Source organism: Python bivittatus, unplaced genomic scaffold (genome assembly GCF_059951505.1).
Source record: "Python bivittatus isolate LINGU-HERP-01145 unplaced genomic scaffold, Pbiv_v1 ctg000690_np1212, whole genome shotgun sequence".
In the NCBI taxonomy this organism is placed as follows: Eukaryota; Metazoa; Chordata; class Lepidosauria; order Squamata; family Pythonidae; genus Python; species Python bivittatus.
Genome location: NW_028277096.1, coordinates 19,931,019 through 19,951,265, shown reverse-complemented (window position 1 = coordinate 19,951,265; position 20,247 = coordinate 19,931,019). Strand labels below are relative to the sequence as shown.

At 40.8% G+C, this 20,247-nt stretch overlaps 1 protein-coding gene across 7 annotated transcripts in view; it reads right to left on the bottom strand.

Annotated features, from left to right (window-relative positions):
- BCAS3 (BCAS3 microtubule associated cell migration factor) overlaps positions 1 to 18,431 on the bottom strand; it is a 514,094-nt gene extending 495,663 nt beyond the window's left edge. The window contains exons 1-5 of one of the 7 annotated variants that reach the window (XM_088152585.1): positions 18,162 to 18,431; positions 12,593 to 12,679; positions 9,521 to 9,575; positions 8,853 to 8,928; positions 4,515 to 4,621 (exon numbers count right to left, since the gene is read on the bottom strand). In XM_088152585.1, the coding sequence (XP_088008711.1) occupies positions 4,515 to 4,621; positions 8,853 to 8,928; positions 9,521 to 9,575; positions 12,593 to 12,663 (309 nt within the window). In that variant the 5' untranslated portion in view covers positions 12,664 to 12,679; positions 18,162 to 18,431. The remainder of the gene's footprint in view (positions 1 to 4,514; positions 4,622 to 8,852; positions 8,929 to 9,520; positions 9,576 to 12,592; positions 12,680 to 18,161) is intronic. The other 6 variants (XM_088152584.1, XM_088152590.1, XM_088152589.1 and 3 more) reach the window with 6 other exon arrangements.
- Positions 18,432 to 20,247: the final 1,816 nt, after the last annotated feature.

Below are 20,247 nucleotides of genomic sequence, written 5' to 3'. Positions count from 1 at the left end.
AACAAAAAGCTGGAAAAGGTGAAGAAAAAGACTACTAAAATGATCAAAACAGTAACATAACTTATTTATGAGGAAAATTACAACAGTTGAGACTTTTTTAGCTTCCACCCCCCCCCCCCAAAAAGAGGCAACCAAAGAGGGACATGATAGAAGCACAGAATTATGCCAGTAGGTTGAAACACACAGAAGGAATAGCTGTTTTCCCCTCTCAGAATACCAGAATCATCAAATTGGAAGGGCATATTGAGGCCCTCAAGCCCAACCCCTGCTCAGGGCAGGAATCCAAATTAGAAACGTATTTGACAGATGGTCATCTAGCTCTGCTTGAACATATCTAGTAATAGGGAGCCCGCTACATCTTTGCATTGTTGGCAAAATGGCTCTTACTCTTTGGAAACTCTTTCCTAATATTTCCTTGAAATGTGACTTCCTGTAATATAAATCCATCATTCCATGTACTGGGCTCTGGAATGAGAACATAACTTGAACTTCTACATGACATTCTTTCAGATATCCAACGAGTGCTATCATAACCCTGACAGTCATCTTTTCTCAAGACTAAACTTACCCAACTCCTTCAATCTCTCTTCATAGAATTTCATATCTAGCCATGATTGTGCTTGATGCCATTCTCTAACTTTGTTCCATCTTCTCTTAATCCTTCTCTGAACTGGACACAGCATTTGAGGTGGGGTCTGACTAAAACAGAATGCAGTGCAACAACTACTTTCTGTACCTCAAAATTATAGTTCTGCTGAAATACTCTAAAACTGCATTTTGCAGCCTCATATTCAGTTTGCAATCAACTATTACAAGATCTTTTTTACAAGTACTATTGCCAAGCCAGGTAATCCCATCTTGTATCGGTGCCTTTGATTTTGGTTTGCTGAAAGAGAACTTTGCAATTTCATTTTATTGCTTTCAACCCATTGCTCTAATCTATCAGATTGTTTTGAATGTTATTTCTTTCTAGGGAATTAGCTAATTCAGCCAACATTGTGCCATTTGCAAAACAAATAAGCCTTCCCTCCATCTCTTCATCCAAATATTAATAAAAACATTAATGAGTAGAGGACCCAGAAGTGAACCTTGTGATACCTCACTCAATACCTTTCTCCAATCTAATGAGCAATCACTGAGTAATACTCCAAGTCATCTAGGTATCCACTTAATTGTCATGCCATCTATCTACCACACATTTAACTAGCTTGTTGATCAGCATGTCATAGGGTACTTTGTCAAATGCTTTGCTGAACTCATGATGTATTATTTTGGCTTTTATTTGTTAGATTTATTTTATATTTTTCCTTCAGGAGCTCAGGGCAACATACATAGGATTCTTTTTGCACAGTACCTTTGGTGTACATTGACAGAATATTAGGGGCAATTATAAAAAAAGATATGCCATATTTGCAATTCTTTTTGTATTTTTCCATCACTTGCTTCAGGGTGGTAGTATTTATTTGTCAAAATTATATTCCACCTTACATAGCTACTCCTTCCTCCCATTTTTCTCTACTACAAGTAGACTGCCCCAAAAACCCCAAGTGAGCTGAGGGTGGATCTGAACCTGGGCCTTCTCAGTCCAACACATTAATCACTACACCATACTAAAGCATTCCTACAGTCTATTAAAGATATTAATAAAAAATGAGGTAAGATTAGCTTGGCAAGATTTGTTCCTGATCTCTTTATGATCTGCTCCAGAATCTTCCCAGGTATAAATGTCAGACTGACTGGTCTATTGTTTGCTATATCTTTCTTTCTCTATTTCTGAAAACAGGGACAATATATGCTTTCCTTCAGGCATCTGATGCTTCATCGATTCTTCAGGATTTCTCAAGGATAATATGTAAGGATTCTGCCAGACCATCAGCTATCTCCTTCAGGACCCTAGGATGCAATTCATCTTGTCCTGATGATTTAAACTCATCTGGTCCTGGTGATTTAAAGTAAAGAAGTATTCCCTGACCATATTTCTATCAATTTCAAACTTCGACCCTGCTCTTCACAATTTCCTGGTACACATATGTTTTTGTTGAAGAAAACTGATTCAAAATAGAAGTTCAGTAGTTCTGCCCTTTCTTTGTTACCTGTTAGCATTTTGGAATGTTTTTTGATCAGCTAGTATGATGAGTCTTTTCCTTTTATTTTGAACATTTTTTTTAAAAAAAAAACACTTGCTTGCAACTATACAATCAAGTTTTTAATTCAGCACTCCAGTTCAATGACCTCTTTTGCACAATGCAAAAGTAATGAGTAAACATTTCTCACACATCAGAAATGTCCATTTTGATCAGGCACTGGCTCCAATTGCTTTCTTATGACATAGGTTTCCAAATATGAGAAGGAGAAAAAAGGGAGGAAAAAAATAACCAAAATGTAATTATAGTAAAAATCCCACGTTTCCAACTCATAAATCATACCCTTTACGGTTTGTCTGATTTCATTGCACAAACACACAATTTCATTTCTTTTTTAAAGATGGCTTTTAACCTTCCCACCCACACTTTCCCTTGAAAAAAAGGAGCTTCTCTTCTTGTATTTTACAGATTAACACGACACACTTCAAAAATCTCCTGAGCTGTTCCTATGTCCCAGCCGTTAACAGATCCCTTTGAAGCACATCTAAATGGGATATTCCATTTGCAAGTAACACTTTGGTAGTCAAAAGATCTTACTCAGAGGGGATTTAATGCAAAACCACTCAGACTGGAAAGAGACACACCATCAGAAACGAAGGGCTGAGAAGTGTTTCCAAGTCCTATGTAACACCATTATGGAGGGTGTTGGCTTAGGAACTGTCATAAACACTTCATAATCACTCAGACACAAACCGGGTTGCCTGGAGCACATTAGTTTATTAAGTGCTGAATAGGTGTCCAGCTGAATAGAGAGCAAAAGTACAACACTACAGATAAAAGTGAATTTTGGCGTGGGACTTTACATGATATTAAAGGGCAGGAGCTTGGCAGAATTTTCCAAAGGAAAAATAGGCCTCATTTCTAAATATAGAAATGTAAAATGGAGGTAGCACTACGCTGTTAAAGAGCACGCTTGCACATGTGCACGCCTTGAATTTTATCTTTGGGGAAGAGGAACAGATTTCCTTGGTAACATTCTATTTTTTTTCCCTTAGGGACACCAGAGACTGATTGGGCTAAGCCACTGAGAAACGGTGTGCATGAAATGACTTGCTCACAAAAAAACCATCTTCACCTGCAAAGAATAATTACCGGGAGCTGTGGATATACTCAAAGGTGCATTCCTAGGCCCATGGAAAGTTTGTTGAAGGCGCTGCTGAAACTCACTGATTTAAGGCAGTGATCTTTAAAATGCATACCAGGGAGGTCTGCAATTTCTCAGGACTTACTACATTAGCAATACAGATGTGTGAGGGTCAAACAACATGAATAAGCTTCTTCCTCTCTGAAGAAGGCAATCTACTCAAGAGTTTCCCTTAAAATATACCGTAGGATACGGCTACCTAGGGCAACTCTCCACCTAATCTACTCTGTGAGTGGGAAGAATCCTCATAACCCTTTGCAACAAGCAGAGGCTCTCCTGAGGACAGCATGTGCTGGGGGCAGAGGACATGAAAATCCACTGCTTTTACTTGAATGACCATTCGTGATGCAAAATATCCTGTCTGCTTCTTTTGTTCCCAACCACCTTTAGCAGTTCTGTACTGCCCATGGTTCTTGATACAGCCAACCTTGCTTTTAGCTCAGTACTTCAGCGACACCTAATGCTCATTTGCAGAAATGACAGGTGGTAGAAAAGCAAAACTTTTTAAAAAGAGGGGAACTCATCTGTTATATATGAAGACAGATTCTTAAACTGCATACTATCTGTAAACAGATATATATGTATCTTCAAAATATATCAGTAGAGCAATCCAATCCGGCTCTTTCTGAATGTCAGGGTCTTGTCCCACACAAAGTTGCTTTAGGCCACAACAGAAAATTGTTAGCATTATCTGCTGTGGGAGTAGGAAGAGATATGGATCAGACTTGGACTGGGGAAACCCCACTAAATTCTCAGACTTTATAAAAATAACCAAGAAAGTTATTTTATACCAGATCCATTAAGATATCTACCGCATCCTGTATTAATTGGCAGTGGTTCTCCAGGATCTCAGGATGACAGCCTGCCTCCTCCCTTTACATTCTAATTACAATCCTTTTAGCTAGAGATACTTGTGATCCAAGCTGGGCCTTCTGCACAAAACACGCCTCCTTGTCACTCAGAGGTCCAAAAAACACTTCCAGTGCTACTTATTCTTTTAAATCAGAAACACACACAGAAAAAATGCAGCTTTATAACCTTCATTTCAGAGGATCTTAAGCTTTGGGCAGAGATTATGCCATCTCACTGAAATTCCGTTTACTGTCTATGGCAGGTGCCTTTCCCTTTTCTTCTGATATAAGCATTCAGACCTTCCACCACACTACTGAATATTAACACCATTTGAAACAGAATGGGCATCCAAGGAACCCCTATGAGATACTTACAGGTATGCTCCATATCTGTATCCCATCACTGTAGCCAATCATGAGCAGAAGGGGAGGTTCATTGCCAGTGCTGTGCATCTCATGCAACTCCACGTTCCTTAACGTATCTAAAAAAATTCAGAAAGAAATCAAAGTCAGCAGCACCAGACTAGGACAATGCTAGATGTATTTCATTATCTCTGGAGAAATTAAGGGGGGGGGGGAAAGCTATGTTATTTCATTAACGTGCCTCAAAGTGTCAGCAACAGTGCTCTGATTGGCCACTTGAGAAACAAGGATAACAATGCCCATAACCGAGGCTTTGGCCAGCTCACAAAAGCTGAGTGCAGATAACAGCAGTTGAGCAACTGGGAGTTCTTAAGACTGTTGAGCACCCAAGAAGAAATCTTTGTATCATGACATTTCAGGTGAGGCGGGACAATAATTGCTTGGTAAAGTCCCTTGAACTGTTAGTGAAAGCATTAAGTTAGTTTTTTTTTACAGGACTCTGAGCAGTGTTCAGGATCAAACTGAAAGAAAACAATCAATCAAAAATAAACTGTAATTAAAAAAAAGTTAAATCAGAAGGCAAAAAGTAAAGATAAACCCCCTAATAATACCCATGATAAGCACCCACCATTAGTCAGCTGGAACTAAAAGCGTGTTGTTCTGGCCTGTTTCTGGAATTGCAGCAAGAGGGGCTACACAAGCTTCTAGAAGGAGAGTATTCTGTAAGAGGGGGGTTATTCCAGAGAAAGCCTGCCGTATCACCCACGCCCCACAGAAGAGAGAATTTTCAGCAGCCCCTCTCTCACTGAATGGACCAGACAGGCAGATTTAATTCTAGCAAGGTGTTGCTCGATGTATCCTGGTGCTGCACCATTTACACTTCCAAAAATAATGTCCAACTAGGTGTTTGTTACATCTAGCTTGTAAATCTACATCTGGATGCCCCAAGCACAAATCACCATCCAACAAATATTGAGTGCTGCTGCACAGAACTTGACAACATTGTATGGTGTAGCAGGGTTGATATCTGAAAGGAACAGGGTAGTGTAAAATTGTCCTGTGTGCCCTGGGTATTTATGTAGCAATGGCAAGATGGATGTCTCTGTAGTACAGGCACTGGAGAAGCACATGCTCTGTTGTTTCTGTGTGTCCAGAGTCACAGGAGCATCATCTCTCCAAGTAAGGAATCTTCCTATATCAGCCTTCAAGGACAGCTGAGGGAGGGCATGCCATTATACCAGAGTAAAGGCCCTTCTGTGACTACATACTTCAAGTTTAGTTAGGCATGCCATGGGGGAGGCAGAGGACCTATTGGATTCACTGGCAATAAGGTTTGGGGACCTGGCTAGATCCAACCTGCACTCTGTGTCTCCCCTAACCACAGTTTCCACCTCATTTGGGGAAAGGAGCTATATTTGCTTTAATATTTATCCAACCATCCATTTCCAAACATTTTCCTCTAAGCCTCTTGAGAATTACCAATTATTGTCAACAGTCCCCAAATTTGATACAACTATGCAATCATTCACATAATTTATGTTAAGAGCAAGTATCCAAAGTAGGTAAATGTGAGCCTCCACATAATCTCAATCATTTCTATAACTGTCTGGAAAAAGAGATATCTATTTTTTTGTCTTTCAGGTCACAGACAGCATCAATAGTTACCAGCTGCTGGCAAAGTTGAAATTTTTGAACATTCAGAGAATTTGGCTGGGAGTGTGATTGTTCACAATGAATGTGCATGTATACATTTCTGCAACAAACACAACTGTTATGGTCTCTGACTCAGAGAGGCTGAGGGGCCTGATCCAATAAGCTGTCAATCAAGGAAGCAGCAGGCACTCAATCCCCTGAAGCAAAACAGGGAGATGATGAGTAGGAGCAGATGAGGGCAGACTCAAATAATGAAGAGCCAGATCCTAGTACAGTCTCTAGCCCAAGGACAGGCCGGCAACTTTAAACAACAGTGCTCTGATTGGTCACTTGGGAAACAAGGATAACAATGCCCATAACTGAACTGTGCCCACAGCTGGGACTACCTGGAAACATCATCTATGGCCTCTTCTCCAGTGCTTTCTAGCCCTACCTCTTGCAGTTCCAACTGTGGACCTCTGGCTCTGGATCCCTGAACTCTTGGCTTCAACATGTATTGGCACTGCCGACACTGCAGCCAGACTGGCCTATATTTTGGCTGAAGCTTGTGTGCAACTACTCAGCTGAGCATTCTACCTGCCTTCTTAGTTGTTTGAACTGCAGTCCCATCATTAAAGCCGTTGCAACCTGCTACAGGCCAGTCAAGTGATGCCACTGATGTTCTGTCTTGGTGTTTGGAGGTTGTGGGGTCTGATGGGAAACAATAGGCTTCAGCTCAACACTGGTTAAACCAAGTGGCTATGAGTTTTGAGCCCCCCCCCCCAGCTCCAGAGACTTTCCAGTTTTATCTCTGAGTGGTGTGCAATTTGGGGGTTCTTCTAGACTCCTGGCTCTTGCTCAAAGAGCAGGTGGCAGCTATGGCTAGGAGGGCCTTTGCACAGGTTCATCTTGTGTACCAACAGCACCCATTCCTAGACCAACTCATGCCTCAATTACCTCCTGATTTGATTACTGTAATGTGCTCTACATGGGCTATTCCAAATGCTCAATGAAGAGCATCTGAAAGCTACCGCTAGTCCAGAATACAGCAGTGTGGGCAGTGTGGGACACTTCACGGTACACCCATGTGAAACCTCTGTCCTGTGAGCTGAACTGGCTTCCACTGGATTTCTGGGTGCAATTCAAGGTGCAGGTTGTCACCTATAAAGCAATACATGGCATAGGGCCAGGATACTTGGGGGACTGTCGGTTTCCAGCTCCTTCTGCTCTCCCTGCTAGAAGTGGCAGGGTTGGCATGCTTCAGGTCCTTTCATTAGGAAGTATCACCTTGTGGGTCCTAAGAGTTGTGTCATCTCTCCCCCGGCACCTGCCCTACAGAACAATATCTCCCCAGAGATCCAGATGTCCCCAACCCTTCTGGCTTTTAATAAGGCATTAAAGACATAGATGTTGCCTCAGGCACTGCGGCCAGATGATTAAACCGGCCTTGTTGGTGGATTTGTTTGATTGGTCTCTGTAGATTAATATTGGACTGTTTAGCCCTGGGTATATGTTTTATATATTGATAAAATGTAATAAAATATACAATTTAGGGTTCTATTTGATGTATTACGTTTGTTGGCTTTAATTATCTGTCACTGCTGTGAGATGGGCAGCTAGATAAATTGTTTAAATAAATAAATATTATGTGATTGTTCAGCATAGAACAGAACAAGAACTAACTTTCAACCTTTTGTTAACTTCCTAGAGTTAGCAGAGATTATTTTCAAAACTTCTTAAAAGAAACTTTCAACAACTGGCTTATGTTGTAAATAAATGATTGATACTGATCACAGATCAGATGGAAGCAAACAAGTTGAATTTTATTTCAGTCAAGACAGAAGCACTCTTGTCAGTTGCAGGCAGCTCGAGAAATAGGAATTCAGGACAAGCTTTCATTTTTACTGGAGAATTAAAGTACAATTCATCTGGAGGCCTTCGTGTTAGAGAAAGACGTTCGATAGAGACATCTGGACTCTGAATAAGACCACAGCTGGTCTTGAATTAGAGAGCTAAGAAGTGCAGAACCCACCATCAACTGCAGAAAGACCAGTCAAAGAAAGCACCTCATATCACTAGGCCAGAGAACATCAGACCATGCTTTCTAATCCAGGTCATGTTTAGTTTTTGGTCTGAGGCACAACACTGGTCCTTGCTGGATGTAAATAACCTGCATCTCTCTCTTGCTCTGGGCTATGCCTTGTTCAACTCACTGGAAGACGTTTGTCTTATTCTGCAGAGAGTAAACTGTTACTGGAATCCCCCGTTGCCAGCTCAATGCATGTGGAGAGAACAATATCTGTGTCAACACCATTGAGTATTAAGGAATTGGTGAGGGATGAAGGCTATGGATCTCAAATGCCAGTTTGCCATCACAACACTTTTTAACTATGAGTTGTGCCACAGCAAGAAATTATTACTACCATGTAATCAGTTGTCAAGCTGCTTTTTACTGTGCTACTAATTCCACAGACAGAACAGCTCCATACACAATTTCTCACTCCTGGCACTACTACTCATTTATACTCTCAGATCCTTCTAGGTAGGGTTTGCAATCACCCTGCACCACTTCTAGAATTGTACGGGGTGTCCAAGCAAGGACATCTCCCATTTGTCACCTTCTGCTGTGGAAGGAGATAGCTCTTAAAATACTGATACCACAAGACTGAACAGAGACAGCAAGGCCATGAACTGGAGTGGGAAGTGGGGATAACTTACCATTCAAGTCAGAATATTCAAATCTGATCCATACAATTTTCTCTTTTTCTTCTGTTGGAGCTGTACTGCTATAAGCCTATAAGGAAAAAAATTGTGTTCAATGTGCTAAAGATAATGCAAAAACAAAAATCCTCAATTGTAGAGTTAACAGCTACTCTCAGAAAAGCATAATAGGATGTGCAACAATCCTACTGCATCCTCTCTCCTAAAACAGTACAAAGTTTCACTCTCCTGGCTGCCTGTTTATGTTCTGTTATTTTCTAACCATCACTCTACATTACATAGCTAGTATCCTCAGTCATTATTGAGGTTGTTTTATTTTCTGGGCTGGAGGGCATACTGTAATTTTTTTCTGCCTACAATGTTGACACTTCTCCTCAAGCAGGCCAATTGCTACTCTTTTTTTCTCAGTGGTTCCATTTTGATTACAATCATATAAGGACTCATAGCCTGAATTTAATTTTTTTTAAAGTATACAACTCATTTGCATAATATACTAAACCAAAATCCAACAAACCACATTATGTCTTATTGTGATGTACAAACTATGCCTAACTTTTTAACATAACTTGACAAGCTTTTTTCTTCATTTTTAATTACACTTCTTTTTTGGAACCCATTTCAAGAATACAAATTTTAAAACATTGCAATGAAATATTTACACTTGCCTGCGGTACAACATCTTGTAGAAATGTAACAACACTTTCCATGTACGACTGTTCCCTGGAACAGAAAAATGAATATCCATAAAAAACAACCCATTGTTTATTATATACATACATAAATATCCATCATGTAATTTCAGGTTAAGCACCAACATGCACATCACAGAAAAGGACTAAGAAACAGTAACCCAAAGAAATGAAGGGTGTTAAGATAAAAAAAAAAAAAAAAAAGACAGGAAACATAGGATTAAGTTAGGTTTAAAATTACATTTTTTTCAGAACATTACAGAATTTTTTTCCAAAAGTCAACTTTGATACTTCTATTATCACTATTCACTGGAACATTACATGCAACTATCACCAATTTTATACAAACCCGTAACAATCTAGATGACACCAATTCATATTTTCTGAGATACTGAGACCTTTCACTCATAATTAAACCTACAGTTTCACTCTCCTGCATGTATTTGTCAACTCCATTCCATAAGATCAGACCACCTTCATTCAGATCTTTTATATTCTTCCCTTTTTTCTTGATTTCAGTCACACAATGTATCTCTCTTTATTTCTTTCATTTCATTTTTGATCAATTCTCTTTAGTATTTGCTTATATTCTCTGTCACAGTTTTCCATATGCCTTGATCATCACCAGATAGTGTCACAGATATTGACTTCTGCTGATCATCAGAGCTTTGGTCAATTAAGGCATTCACATAATGCTTTTTAGTTAGATAGAGAAGGTGTAAACTAAGTGATCGGCTTTAGTCATACCTGTACCCACATGCCCCATAAGCAACTGATAAACAATGTGGACTTTTCAGAATAGGGATTATAAATTTTGTTACATTGCATCACCTACAATGTCCAGGCACTTTTCAAGGATATTTCCACAGAACCATTTCAATTTCTGCAGAACTCAGTGGGATCTGAGTGAACATGTACAAGGTTCAAGTTATATATTACTGAAAAAGAACCCAAACTTCTGTTCACTGATTCTTCTGTAATGAGTCCAACTTCCAACTCTTGTCTGGATGTTTTAATAAAGATTTTAACATTCTATGATGTTACAGGAGCCACATTCAATTTTTTTCATGACTTTCTACCACATAGTATAATACAAGTTATTCACAAAAACAACACCAAACCCATGTTAGAACAAATAAATTCCTTAACTTTCAATATTATAGGCTGTTAATTAACCAGGTGCTTCTAATGTTGGAAATATAAATATTTACCTTTAAAAACAAACTATAATTCTACTGAATAATTAACATCTCAGAAAATCACGTCACCCCACCCATTTTATACTGCTCACAACAGGGATGTGGCTTTTAAAATATCAATATTAAGTTAGAAAAACAGCATATCATGATTAATATTAATATTTTCATATATCATCATCCTCTCTAAACACCTTGAGGTAGTTTACATTAACATCTACATAATATGAACACACTCAACAAAATAAACTTATTAAAATAAACATAAAGCTCATATTAAAATGGTTTAAAGCTACTAATTACTATTAAAATCAGGCTGATAAGATCTAAGGCTATGGGTGATACCTGAGAAGGACTAGTCCCAAGTTGCCACCAGACAACCAGGTATCACTAAAGATGGACCTCTCCCTGTGGCTTCAATGAGCAACAGGGATCATACAAAGAAAGGTGTTCTTTCAGATAACCCAGGCTTCAGTCATTTAGGACTTTAAAAATTATAGCCAACGTTCCATATTTCACCCAGAAACCTATATGAGCAGCTGCTGCAACTCTTTAAAACTGACATTAGATGGCGTCTCCTAGAAGTCCAAAACAACCAATTTGTCCACCATACTGTGAACTAACTAAAGTTTCCAAATTATATATGAGTCTAGTTTGGAGGTTACCAACCAAAGCATTACAGTTCTGCAGTCTACAGTCCTGCTTTTCCAGGAATGGGTGGAGCTATCATATTAGTAACAGGTGCTAAGAAACATCTCTAGTTATAACATCAACCTGAAACACCTGTATGAGATCAGATTCCAAAAGCACTCTCAAACCACATATCTGCTCTTTCTGCTAAATGCCACAACAGAAGACCATCCTACACTTTTGGCTTTTCATAACAAGCACCTCCATCTTGCTTGGATTTAATTTCAATTTATTATCCTTTATGCAATCCATAAGTGCCTATGGACAGGCATTAAGGCAAATAATACCATAACTTGAGAATGACATGGAGAAATAGATTTGGGTATCACCAACACCTTATAACACCAAACCTTCTGATGGCCTTTCCCAGTGATTTCATGTAAATGATCAAATGAAGGCACCAGTGACAGAGTCTTGAAGTAGTCTATGTAACAATTCTTTTGAGAGTAACACAATACCTCTGCCTCCAAATCTTTCAGGCGATTCAGAAGGATACGTGGTCAGTCCAAAGTAATCCAAGAATCAAACATAATAATGTTCCTTCTGTCAATTCCTTGACAAGATCATCTAGCAGGCAGATCAAGGCTGTCTTAATCCTATAGCCTACCCTAAAGCCACAATGAAATCAGTCTTGATTTTCTCCAAGAGCACTTGAAGCTTATTAATCTGTACCACAGGAAGTTGGGGACTGGCCTGCAATTATCCATCATCTCTCTAGAGAAGGGGTCTAACCACTGTCTCTTTTAAACAAGAAGACATCTTGCCCCTCCCCCCAATAAAGGATATCAACTAGGCCAGTTCCAATAACTTCTTTGCAAGTTGAAATCAATCATGTTGGCCAAGGAGATAAAGAACACCCCAACAGCTGTCTACTTCTTCAGATTCATAGAATCAAATAGATTTACTATAATCCAACACAAGGGATTACTCAGATGGCTCATAATTGTCACAGCTGCTTTGAACTCTGGGCTGCACCAGACAAAGCAGTTCCAAAGTGGACATCAAAATAACCCACTGCCAAAAACTTCATTCCGTCACTCATACACATAATGTGTTTAGCAAACGTCAGTAGCAGACACATTCTTCAAGTTTCATCTTCCATTTAGAACTGTAGGTGAACAATATGGAATTGTACCTATAAAGGTATGCTTTAAGCACTTACGTAACAGCCTGTGGTCGAACTATCACTCCTCCGGTACATCGGCTTGGGCGGCGGGGAGATTCACCAGCCATTACTGTTCTAAAATTCCTGAAAACAAAACAAAAAAAAGTGTTTTTTGAATAACATCTCACACTCTCTTGCTCAACAACTTCTACAATGCTCATCAACAGCACTATTTTAAAAAGAAATTGATATGTCAAGACATGTAAACAGCAAGAATAGCAGGTCAAAAAAGGCAAGTTATGATGGATCAATGCTACATTTTACCTCCCATAGCTCAGAGAAAACCTTGAATTGGAACCTCTGAAGCCCTGCCTAAAAAAAATGCCCTACCCCCTGAGACTTCCTATAAGGCTATATAAAATGAATAAATAAATAAATAAAATAAATAAATAAAAAGTGGCTAGTAATAGAAAAATTGACTCAGTCTTAACTCAATGGTTACTTCACCCAATCACACTAAGCTAAAATCAAATAAGGACACTATGGCTTAGTGCGATATATAAATCTACCACTAAAATCAGTGGGGCTTAAGTTAGCTGCAGCTAAAGTCATCTGACTTTATTTCAAAGATCTACTTAAGCATAACTAAATATGGATACAACCAATTGCCAGTCTCACAGGCAAAATGATCATCTGAAGCCATCAACTTTCTATGATCCTTTCCTCTATCCAGGGGTACAAAAGATATTAAAAGCCTTTGCTGTGGAAGAAACTCTCACTAGAGTAGAGTCAGGCTTCCTTCTTCTTACAGTCTAAAAGTGGGCTTAAAACATATCTAAACCCAGGCCTTTTAGAACTGTTAAGGGATTTATACAACTGGATTAACACATACAAATGAATAGCCAAAACAATAATAACAAAAACCATTGAAAACAAATTAAAGCAATTAAAACAATTAACTATAAAACACAGGAGAGTGCAATCAGCATCTTACAAACAATACACCATTTCATATGATCCATACCTCCACGGGATCCCCAGGCCCAAAGGCGAAGCCATGTCTCCAGGGCCTTTTGAAAAGCCAGTAGGGTTGGGGCTGATATTACCACAGGGGGGATGATGTACCAGAGGGTAAGTGCCAGGGCAGAAAAGGCTCTCCTCCTGGGCCCTGTCAGATGAAACTCCTTAGTAGACAGGATCCATAACTTGCCCCTTCTGCCAGACCTGATGGGATGGGTAGATGTAACCAGGGAGAGGCGGTTCCTCAAATAACCTGGCCCCATGCCATGTAGGGCTTTATAGGTCATAACCAGCACATTCAACTGAACCTGGAAACAAACTGACAACCAGTGCAGCTCATGGAGTAGAGGTATAATGTACACTGATTGAGGAGTGCGCATAACTGCCTGCAGCACCACATTTTGCACCAGTTGCAGCTTCCAGGTGCTCTTCAAGGGCAGCCCCTTGTAGATCACATTACAGTAATCCATTTGGGAGGTGACCAGGGCATGAGTGACTGAGAGTAGAGCCTCCTGATCCAGGAAAAGGTGCAACGGGCACATAACCTGAAGTTGCAGAAAGGGCCTCCTCTGACTAGAACCTGCCGTGGAGGAAGGAAGAGAACCAGTGCAATACAGTGCCACCCACTCCCAACCCCTGCAGCCAGTCCATAAGGATACCATGGCTGTACTGAAAGCTGCCAAGAGTAGAGCAAGGACAGATGCACTACCCCCATCCCACTCCTGCCAGAGGTAATCCAAAGGCACAACCAATGCTGTTTCAGTCCCATGCCCAGACCTGAAATCTGACTGAAAGAGGTTCAGATAATCACTTAATCCAGAATCATCTGAAGCTATTGCAGGACCTTCTCAATAACCTGCCCACAAAAAGGAAGTTTGGATACTGGATGAAAATTGTTCATTATGGTTGGGTTTAACGATGGCTTCTTGAGGAGGGGGCAAACCAATGCCTCTTTAAGAACAACCCTCTCTCTTAAAGAAAAATTTACCACCACTAGAACCCAGCCACAGCCACTTCCCGGGAGGCCTTTGCCAAGCAGGAAGGACATGGATCTAGTAAGCAGGTGGCCAGGCTCACAGTCATGAGGACCCTGTCTGCTTCCTCAGACCCAAGAGGCTCAAACTCTTCCCAGATAACAGGGCAAGACCACCCCCCAGACAACTCCACAGTACTTGTATCAAGGCTGGAATCCAACTGGGAGTGAATCCAAGCAATTTTGTCTGACAGATGTCCTGCATATTTCTTTGTGTAGCCCTGTAGGTGAACCTCTGAGTCCCTTCTACCCAAAAGGGCTTGGGTCACCCTAAACAAGGTCGCTGGTCAACTATCTGCAGACACAATAAGAGCGGAGAAGTACTGACACTTTGCTGCCCCTACCATCACAAGATAGGCCTTAATAGCTGCTCTAACCCGTGTTTGGTCACGTTTGCTCTTTGTCAACCTTCAGCCACTGTATTTTCTAAAATTTGGTTTAGTTAGAGCTTAGATGTGCTACTTAGGAGAAACACTGTATTCATTTTCATGAATGTAAAAAGGTCCCTAGACATCTTTTGCTGTTGCCCAAAAGAGCACTTGGGCCAGTATATTAAAGAGCAAATATGTCAATAAGAATCCCAGAGTGGCTTACAAGATTTCTTCTACACTGACTGATTGTAAGCTATTCCTTCCTCCTTGCCCATCTTGAAACATGTATGCCCTCAAAATAAAGCAAGATAACTATTTCCTAAGTTCAGTATTTATTTTTTTATTATTTTCAGTCTTCAAAAGTTACCATTTTAAACAATTAGTTCAAAAGAACCCTGTGTCCTTTAGGCACAAAGACATGCCTGACCAGCAGGGGGCCACAGTATATTTTGATAACCCAAAAATCTGAGGCTAGCAGAACTGTGTTAATCATAACCTCAGATGTGTACATACACACACAGTTGTCTCCTCTGTTCCATTCCAGCCTCTTCTGTTCTATCTGAAACTCCAATAGCAGCTAGGTATTAAAGGAAAAAGCAGCTAAGAACTTGTTCCAGAGAGAGTGAAAAAGGCTCCTCTTTTGGCACCCACTACTTTCAGACTCATCTAGTGCTCTGTCCTCCCAGTCCTGAGAGCACCTCTGGTAATGTCGCTCTGAATCCCCACCCTATCACATGCTCTTGTTGATGTTCTTTAAACTGTCTTATATCCTTGCTTCTTTCACTACCATTTTCTTTTAAATTAGTATGTAATTTCACTGATATTATTAGGGCCTTCCACACCCTACAATTAAGGTACAACACAAAATTTGGGACAAAAGACCTTTCAGTTCCATCCCTTCCTACTATTATAACAGATTAAATGACAAAGTGTTGCCCAAATCATCTTTTGGATTGATCAACAAAATAAACATACTAAAACTGAAGGCAAACGGTATCAACTTCTTATTCTGCTGGTCTGATATGAAAAAAAAAATGCAGTCACTCAAGTAGTAGCTAAAAAGCATTAAGGGTCCAATGTGCCAAATCACACCATTGGTTATCAATGGGCAATGTCCAATGATGGCCATGTTCACACATCACACTGATCTACAAATTAATCATGTGGTTAGTGTATAGTTCAGTATGACATGCAAACCCATAAAATTGAGTCAGTTACTCATGTCCAAATATGCAAACACAGCAATTGTTTGCTCAGTCATAGTTTATTATTTATTATAATAAATTAGCCAGATTCACACAACATGCTTGTTAATCAAGCTGCTTAGCATTCAAATACAGTATGCTCAGTGTCTCTTGGGTATTGCACTACTGGATACTTGAGGGGAAAGGTGGCATTTAGGATGAATAGTTAGTAAGTTATTGATTATCCAGATTAAAGGAAATCAAGATGGTGGCCATTTAGAGTTTGTGGAACACAGTGGCTTGGTGTTAGAATCCTCACAATCAATCACTTGTATTGCTAGTTTGCTTGCTTTGTTTCTGCCATTACAATGAGGGGGGGGGAAGGGAGGGAAGGTTGGAAGGTTAACCGTTAGGTGCAGATGGACTATTATCTGGCTCTCAGGAATGCCCAAGGTCATACCAACGTGAGAACCAGAGAGAATCTTCAACATGCGCAAGGAAGATTCAAAGACAGAAGGGGGGGGTGAAATGGGAGTGAGGTAAACTAAGTTTTGGCACATGCGGGACTCAGTTCCAGCAATGCTTTAGAGCTGTATCCTACTTTCCAATAAATGGACTTTTCTTTGAACCTGCATTGGTTTCAATGGGAGTTGCTTTCATTGGGAACTGAGTACTGTGGTTCTTATACTTGGTTTGCATGAGACACTGAACCTCAAACTAGCCAAGTGGCCTTTAGTTAATGTGTCACTACTTTGTTTATAGTTCAGTGTATTGTGCAAATTTCAAAATTGGTTTAACTGAATATACCATCACTAAATTATCCATTGTTAAGAATGTTGTGCAAATACACTCTATATTCCAGGTCACATTTGTTGTTAAGTTGTCACATTTACATATTCAGTAATGTAATTTTATTTGTAATATTATCAAATCAAGTGATGCACATATGTCCATTACAGAGTTATGCTAAACTTAAATAATATGTCCAAGTACTTCTCAGTCTCCCCTTATTCAGACACATACATAGCATCTAACAGTCCTTCCAACTAATCCTTGCCTCCGTCCTACACAAAAACCAGTTGCTGGCCTCACACATTACACTAAACCATAGTATTACTTGTTTGATTCTGATATACATTGGGTTCATACAATATGCCACAGCATGATTGATCAATAACTCATAGTGGCTGATTTAACGACTCATACTAAACTGTAAATAAGCTAACCATGTTACATCTTAGCCCACTGTGACCCCAACAGCTTTGTCAACTATGGTTTATTTATATGTATTTTCCAATTATATGCTGCCCACTCCTGAACAACTCTGGGTAAATTCTGTAAACACACTAAAAATCATAAAAATATCACAGCTTAAAGAAAAACAATGCAACTTTCTCCTACACTGGAATAAGGAGGAAGCCTGCTACCACCCCAAATGCCAATTATTTATTTAAATTTATTGGCCAGTGGACTTCCAGAATAAAAGCCCCATCAAGCAGAATCTCCTTGGTTGGGCCTTTACTTGCCACAGCCATGACAGGGCCGGTAATAGCTGCCTCACTGCATGGCTCAGCCCTCTGCATCAACCCACCCCACTGTGGTTTCCTCAACCAACCCTGGTTGTTCAAACCACGGCCTGAAATTGACACGTGATCCCTGGGATAAAGCCCACGCCCCGTACCTGCAGCCCGAGAGCCCCAGCGTTATGGGCTTCGGGGCCAGTCGCTGTCCCTGAGGCTGGCCTACCTCGCAGGGCTGCCATGAGGGTCAGAGACGGGCGTGGGAGGAGAGGGAGATCGAGCAGCCCTTGAGGGAAAGAGGGGATGTCACCATACTAGGAGACAGGGGGCCGCCTCAGGCACCCCCTTCCCAGGTGCCCCCCAACTCCCCTCTCACTTCAAGCTGACCACTCACACGCTCGCCCCTCCCCCACCTTTCCTGTCAGCCCGGGTTCCCCTCCCCCTCCCCAACAAGCCCCACCCACCGCTCGCGCTTCCTACCCCCCCCCCCATGCCTACCTGCTGCCGTTGAGGAGCTTCGCTTTCTCCCCTCCTTGGCAATATTTAGGACCCTCTCACCGGCCGCCGCACCAACAGCCAATGGTCGACAGAGGGAGGCGGGCGCTGTTTGGCCGGTGGATCCAATCAGTCGCCAAGACCTCAAGCAGAGCGGTTTGCAACGCTACTATGGGTGGTTGTCACTCTCGCTCTCCACGGTGCTTTTCCTTCTTGCCCAATCGCCGCAACTAAGCTAGGTTGAGAAAGCTCAGCGTTCGGAGTGGGGAGAGGAATGCTTTCGACGCGCCCACCTCATGGGGGGGTTGTTTACATCCGGGGCTCAAAGGAGGAGGGGGAGATGCTCGTCTTGTTACAGCCGGTGCGGACAGAGCCAATGGGCTTCGAGGCTGTCGGACACGCGTAAGCCACTCCCAGCAGCGACGATGGGGAAGGTTGTTTACCACTTTCCGCTTGGCGAGGGGCAAACTGAGGACGAGGCGTGTGACGTCAGGCCGCGGCTGACGCAATGACGTAAGCAGTAAACCGCTTTCAGGAGAGATAGAGATAGAAAAGGTTAGAGTGACAAATATCTTTTCAGACGACTTTGTAGCAAAGTACCCTTTTTTTAAACCGGAGCATGGACTTGTGAAAAGCTTTTAATTTTTTTTCCTTTGCTTTTAATACGAATTTGGTCTAGTGGTTAAGGTGGTGGATTAAAGAACCAGCTTGGTCAGTGCATAAGGCAGTGTTTCTCAACCTCAGCAACTTTAAGCTGTGTGGACTTCAACTCCCAGAATTCCCTATCCAATTTGCCTGATAAAATCATGGATGTGGGTAGTTTATTTACAAACAAGCCCATCTCTTGTTTCTTATATATTCAATTTTGACTTCCACCCCCTTTATTTTTTTCTGAACAAAATTCAGACGTTCACAAACTGGAAAGCTCTGGAAAGCCACCGATTTGAAGGATGGACCCCATTCCACCTGTAAATGGAAATACTGGAGGAGCTACCTTAGCTCACATTTGCACAACACGCTAAACTGTAAACTCACCATGAAGTATGATATTCTGACAACGTATAGCTAGACAACCACATTTTAGCCTGGTGTGTTATTTTTGTGAACACAACCATTGTGGTCAGTTTCTGGATCGGTGTATTACAGTTATCTAGATTATTGTGCTTTTGCTGATTTAGAGACAGTATATAATAAGAGGCTTGAATTATGCAATAATTTGCACCAGTATGGAGTTGAAGGTTGGTTGCTGAGTGAGATAAGTAAATTCTGATGGAAATAAAGCATGTTTGGGAATAAATGAAATGTACATTTCCACTTCAACAGACAGGAGAACATCATATATCTTTGTCTTATTCCCACCGCTGTGTTGTTGGCTGAGATGAATTATTTGCAGTGAGTATCAGGTAGATTATATGGTGTAATGAGTATGAATCTGCAAATTAATATATCCAGCAAAAGGGGATGAATATTTTCACGTTATATATACATGGCAAAAAACTAGAGCAAGATGAATGTGGGTACCTTGGTAGAATATATAAAAAAGATGGTCAATGGATAGAGAAATGTTAAGGCCTTGAAATGCTGGTAGAAAGGAAGTGGGTACCATGTGGCCTGTTGCGAGGAATGAATCTTTGTCAAAAGAAATAAAAATGTCTAGTGTGTAATAGTGTGTTTCTGCCTGTTCTATGGATGTGCGTGTTGGGTGTGTGAAGAGGAACATCAAATTAAGTTGGATGAGGAAATGAGCTCAAGAAGAATGGGTGGGGATGAAACAAGAACAGAGAGTCAACAATGAGAGTCGTTCAACGAGATGGGTGGTGGCCAATTGGATAAATAAAAAAAATGAATAGGCAATGAATGGTGGTGGATTGAATCCAAATCTTAGCAATCAGTACACAGGAAGTACACTGAGGTGGCTTGATGACAGAGAATGAATGACGATGGTTCTTGAGGGTAGTCATGGCAGGATGGAGTTGATGAGATCCGAAAAAAGAGCCAATTTGTGTAAGCAAAGGCATCATATGAAGCTGTGTATGGATGCACTAGAAGCAAGGTTGGTTTGCAAGGATGGAGGAGTAAGGTCTAGTGG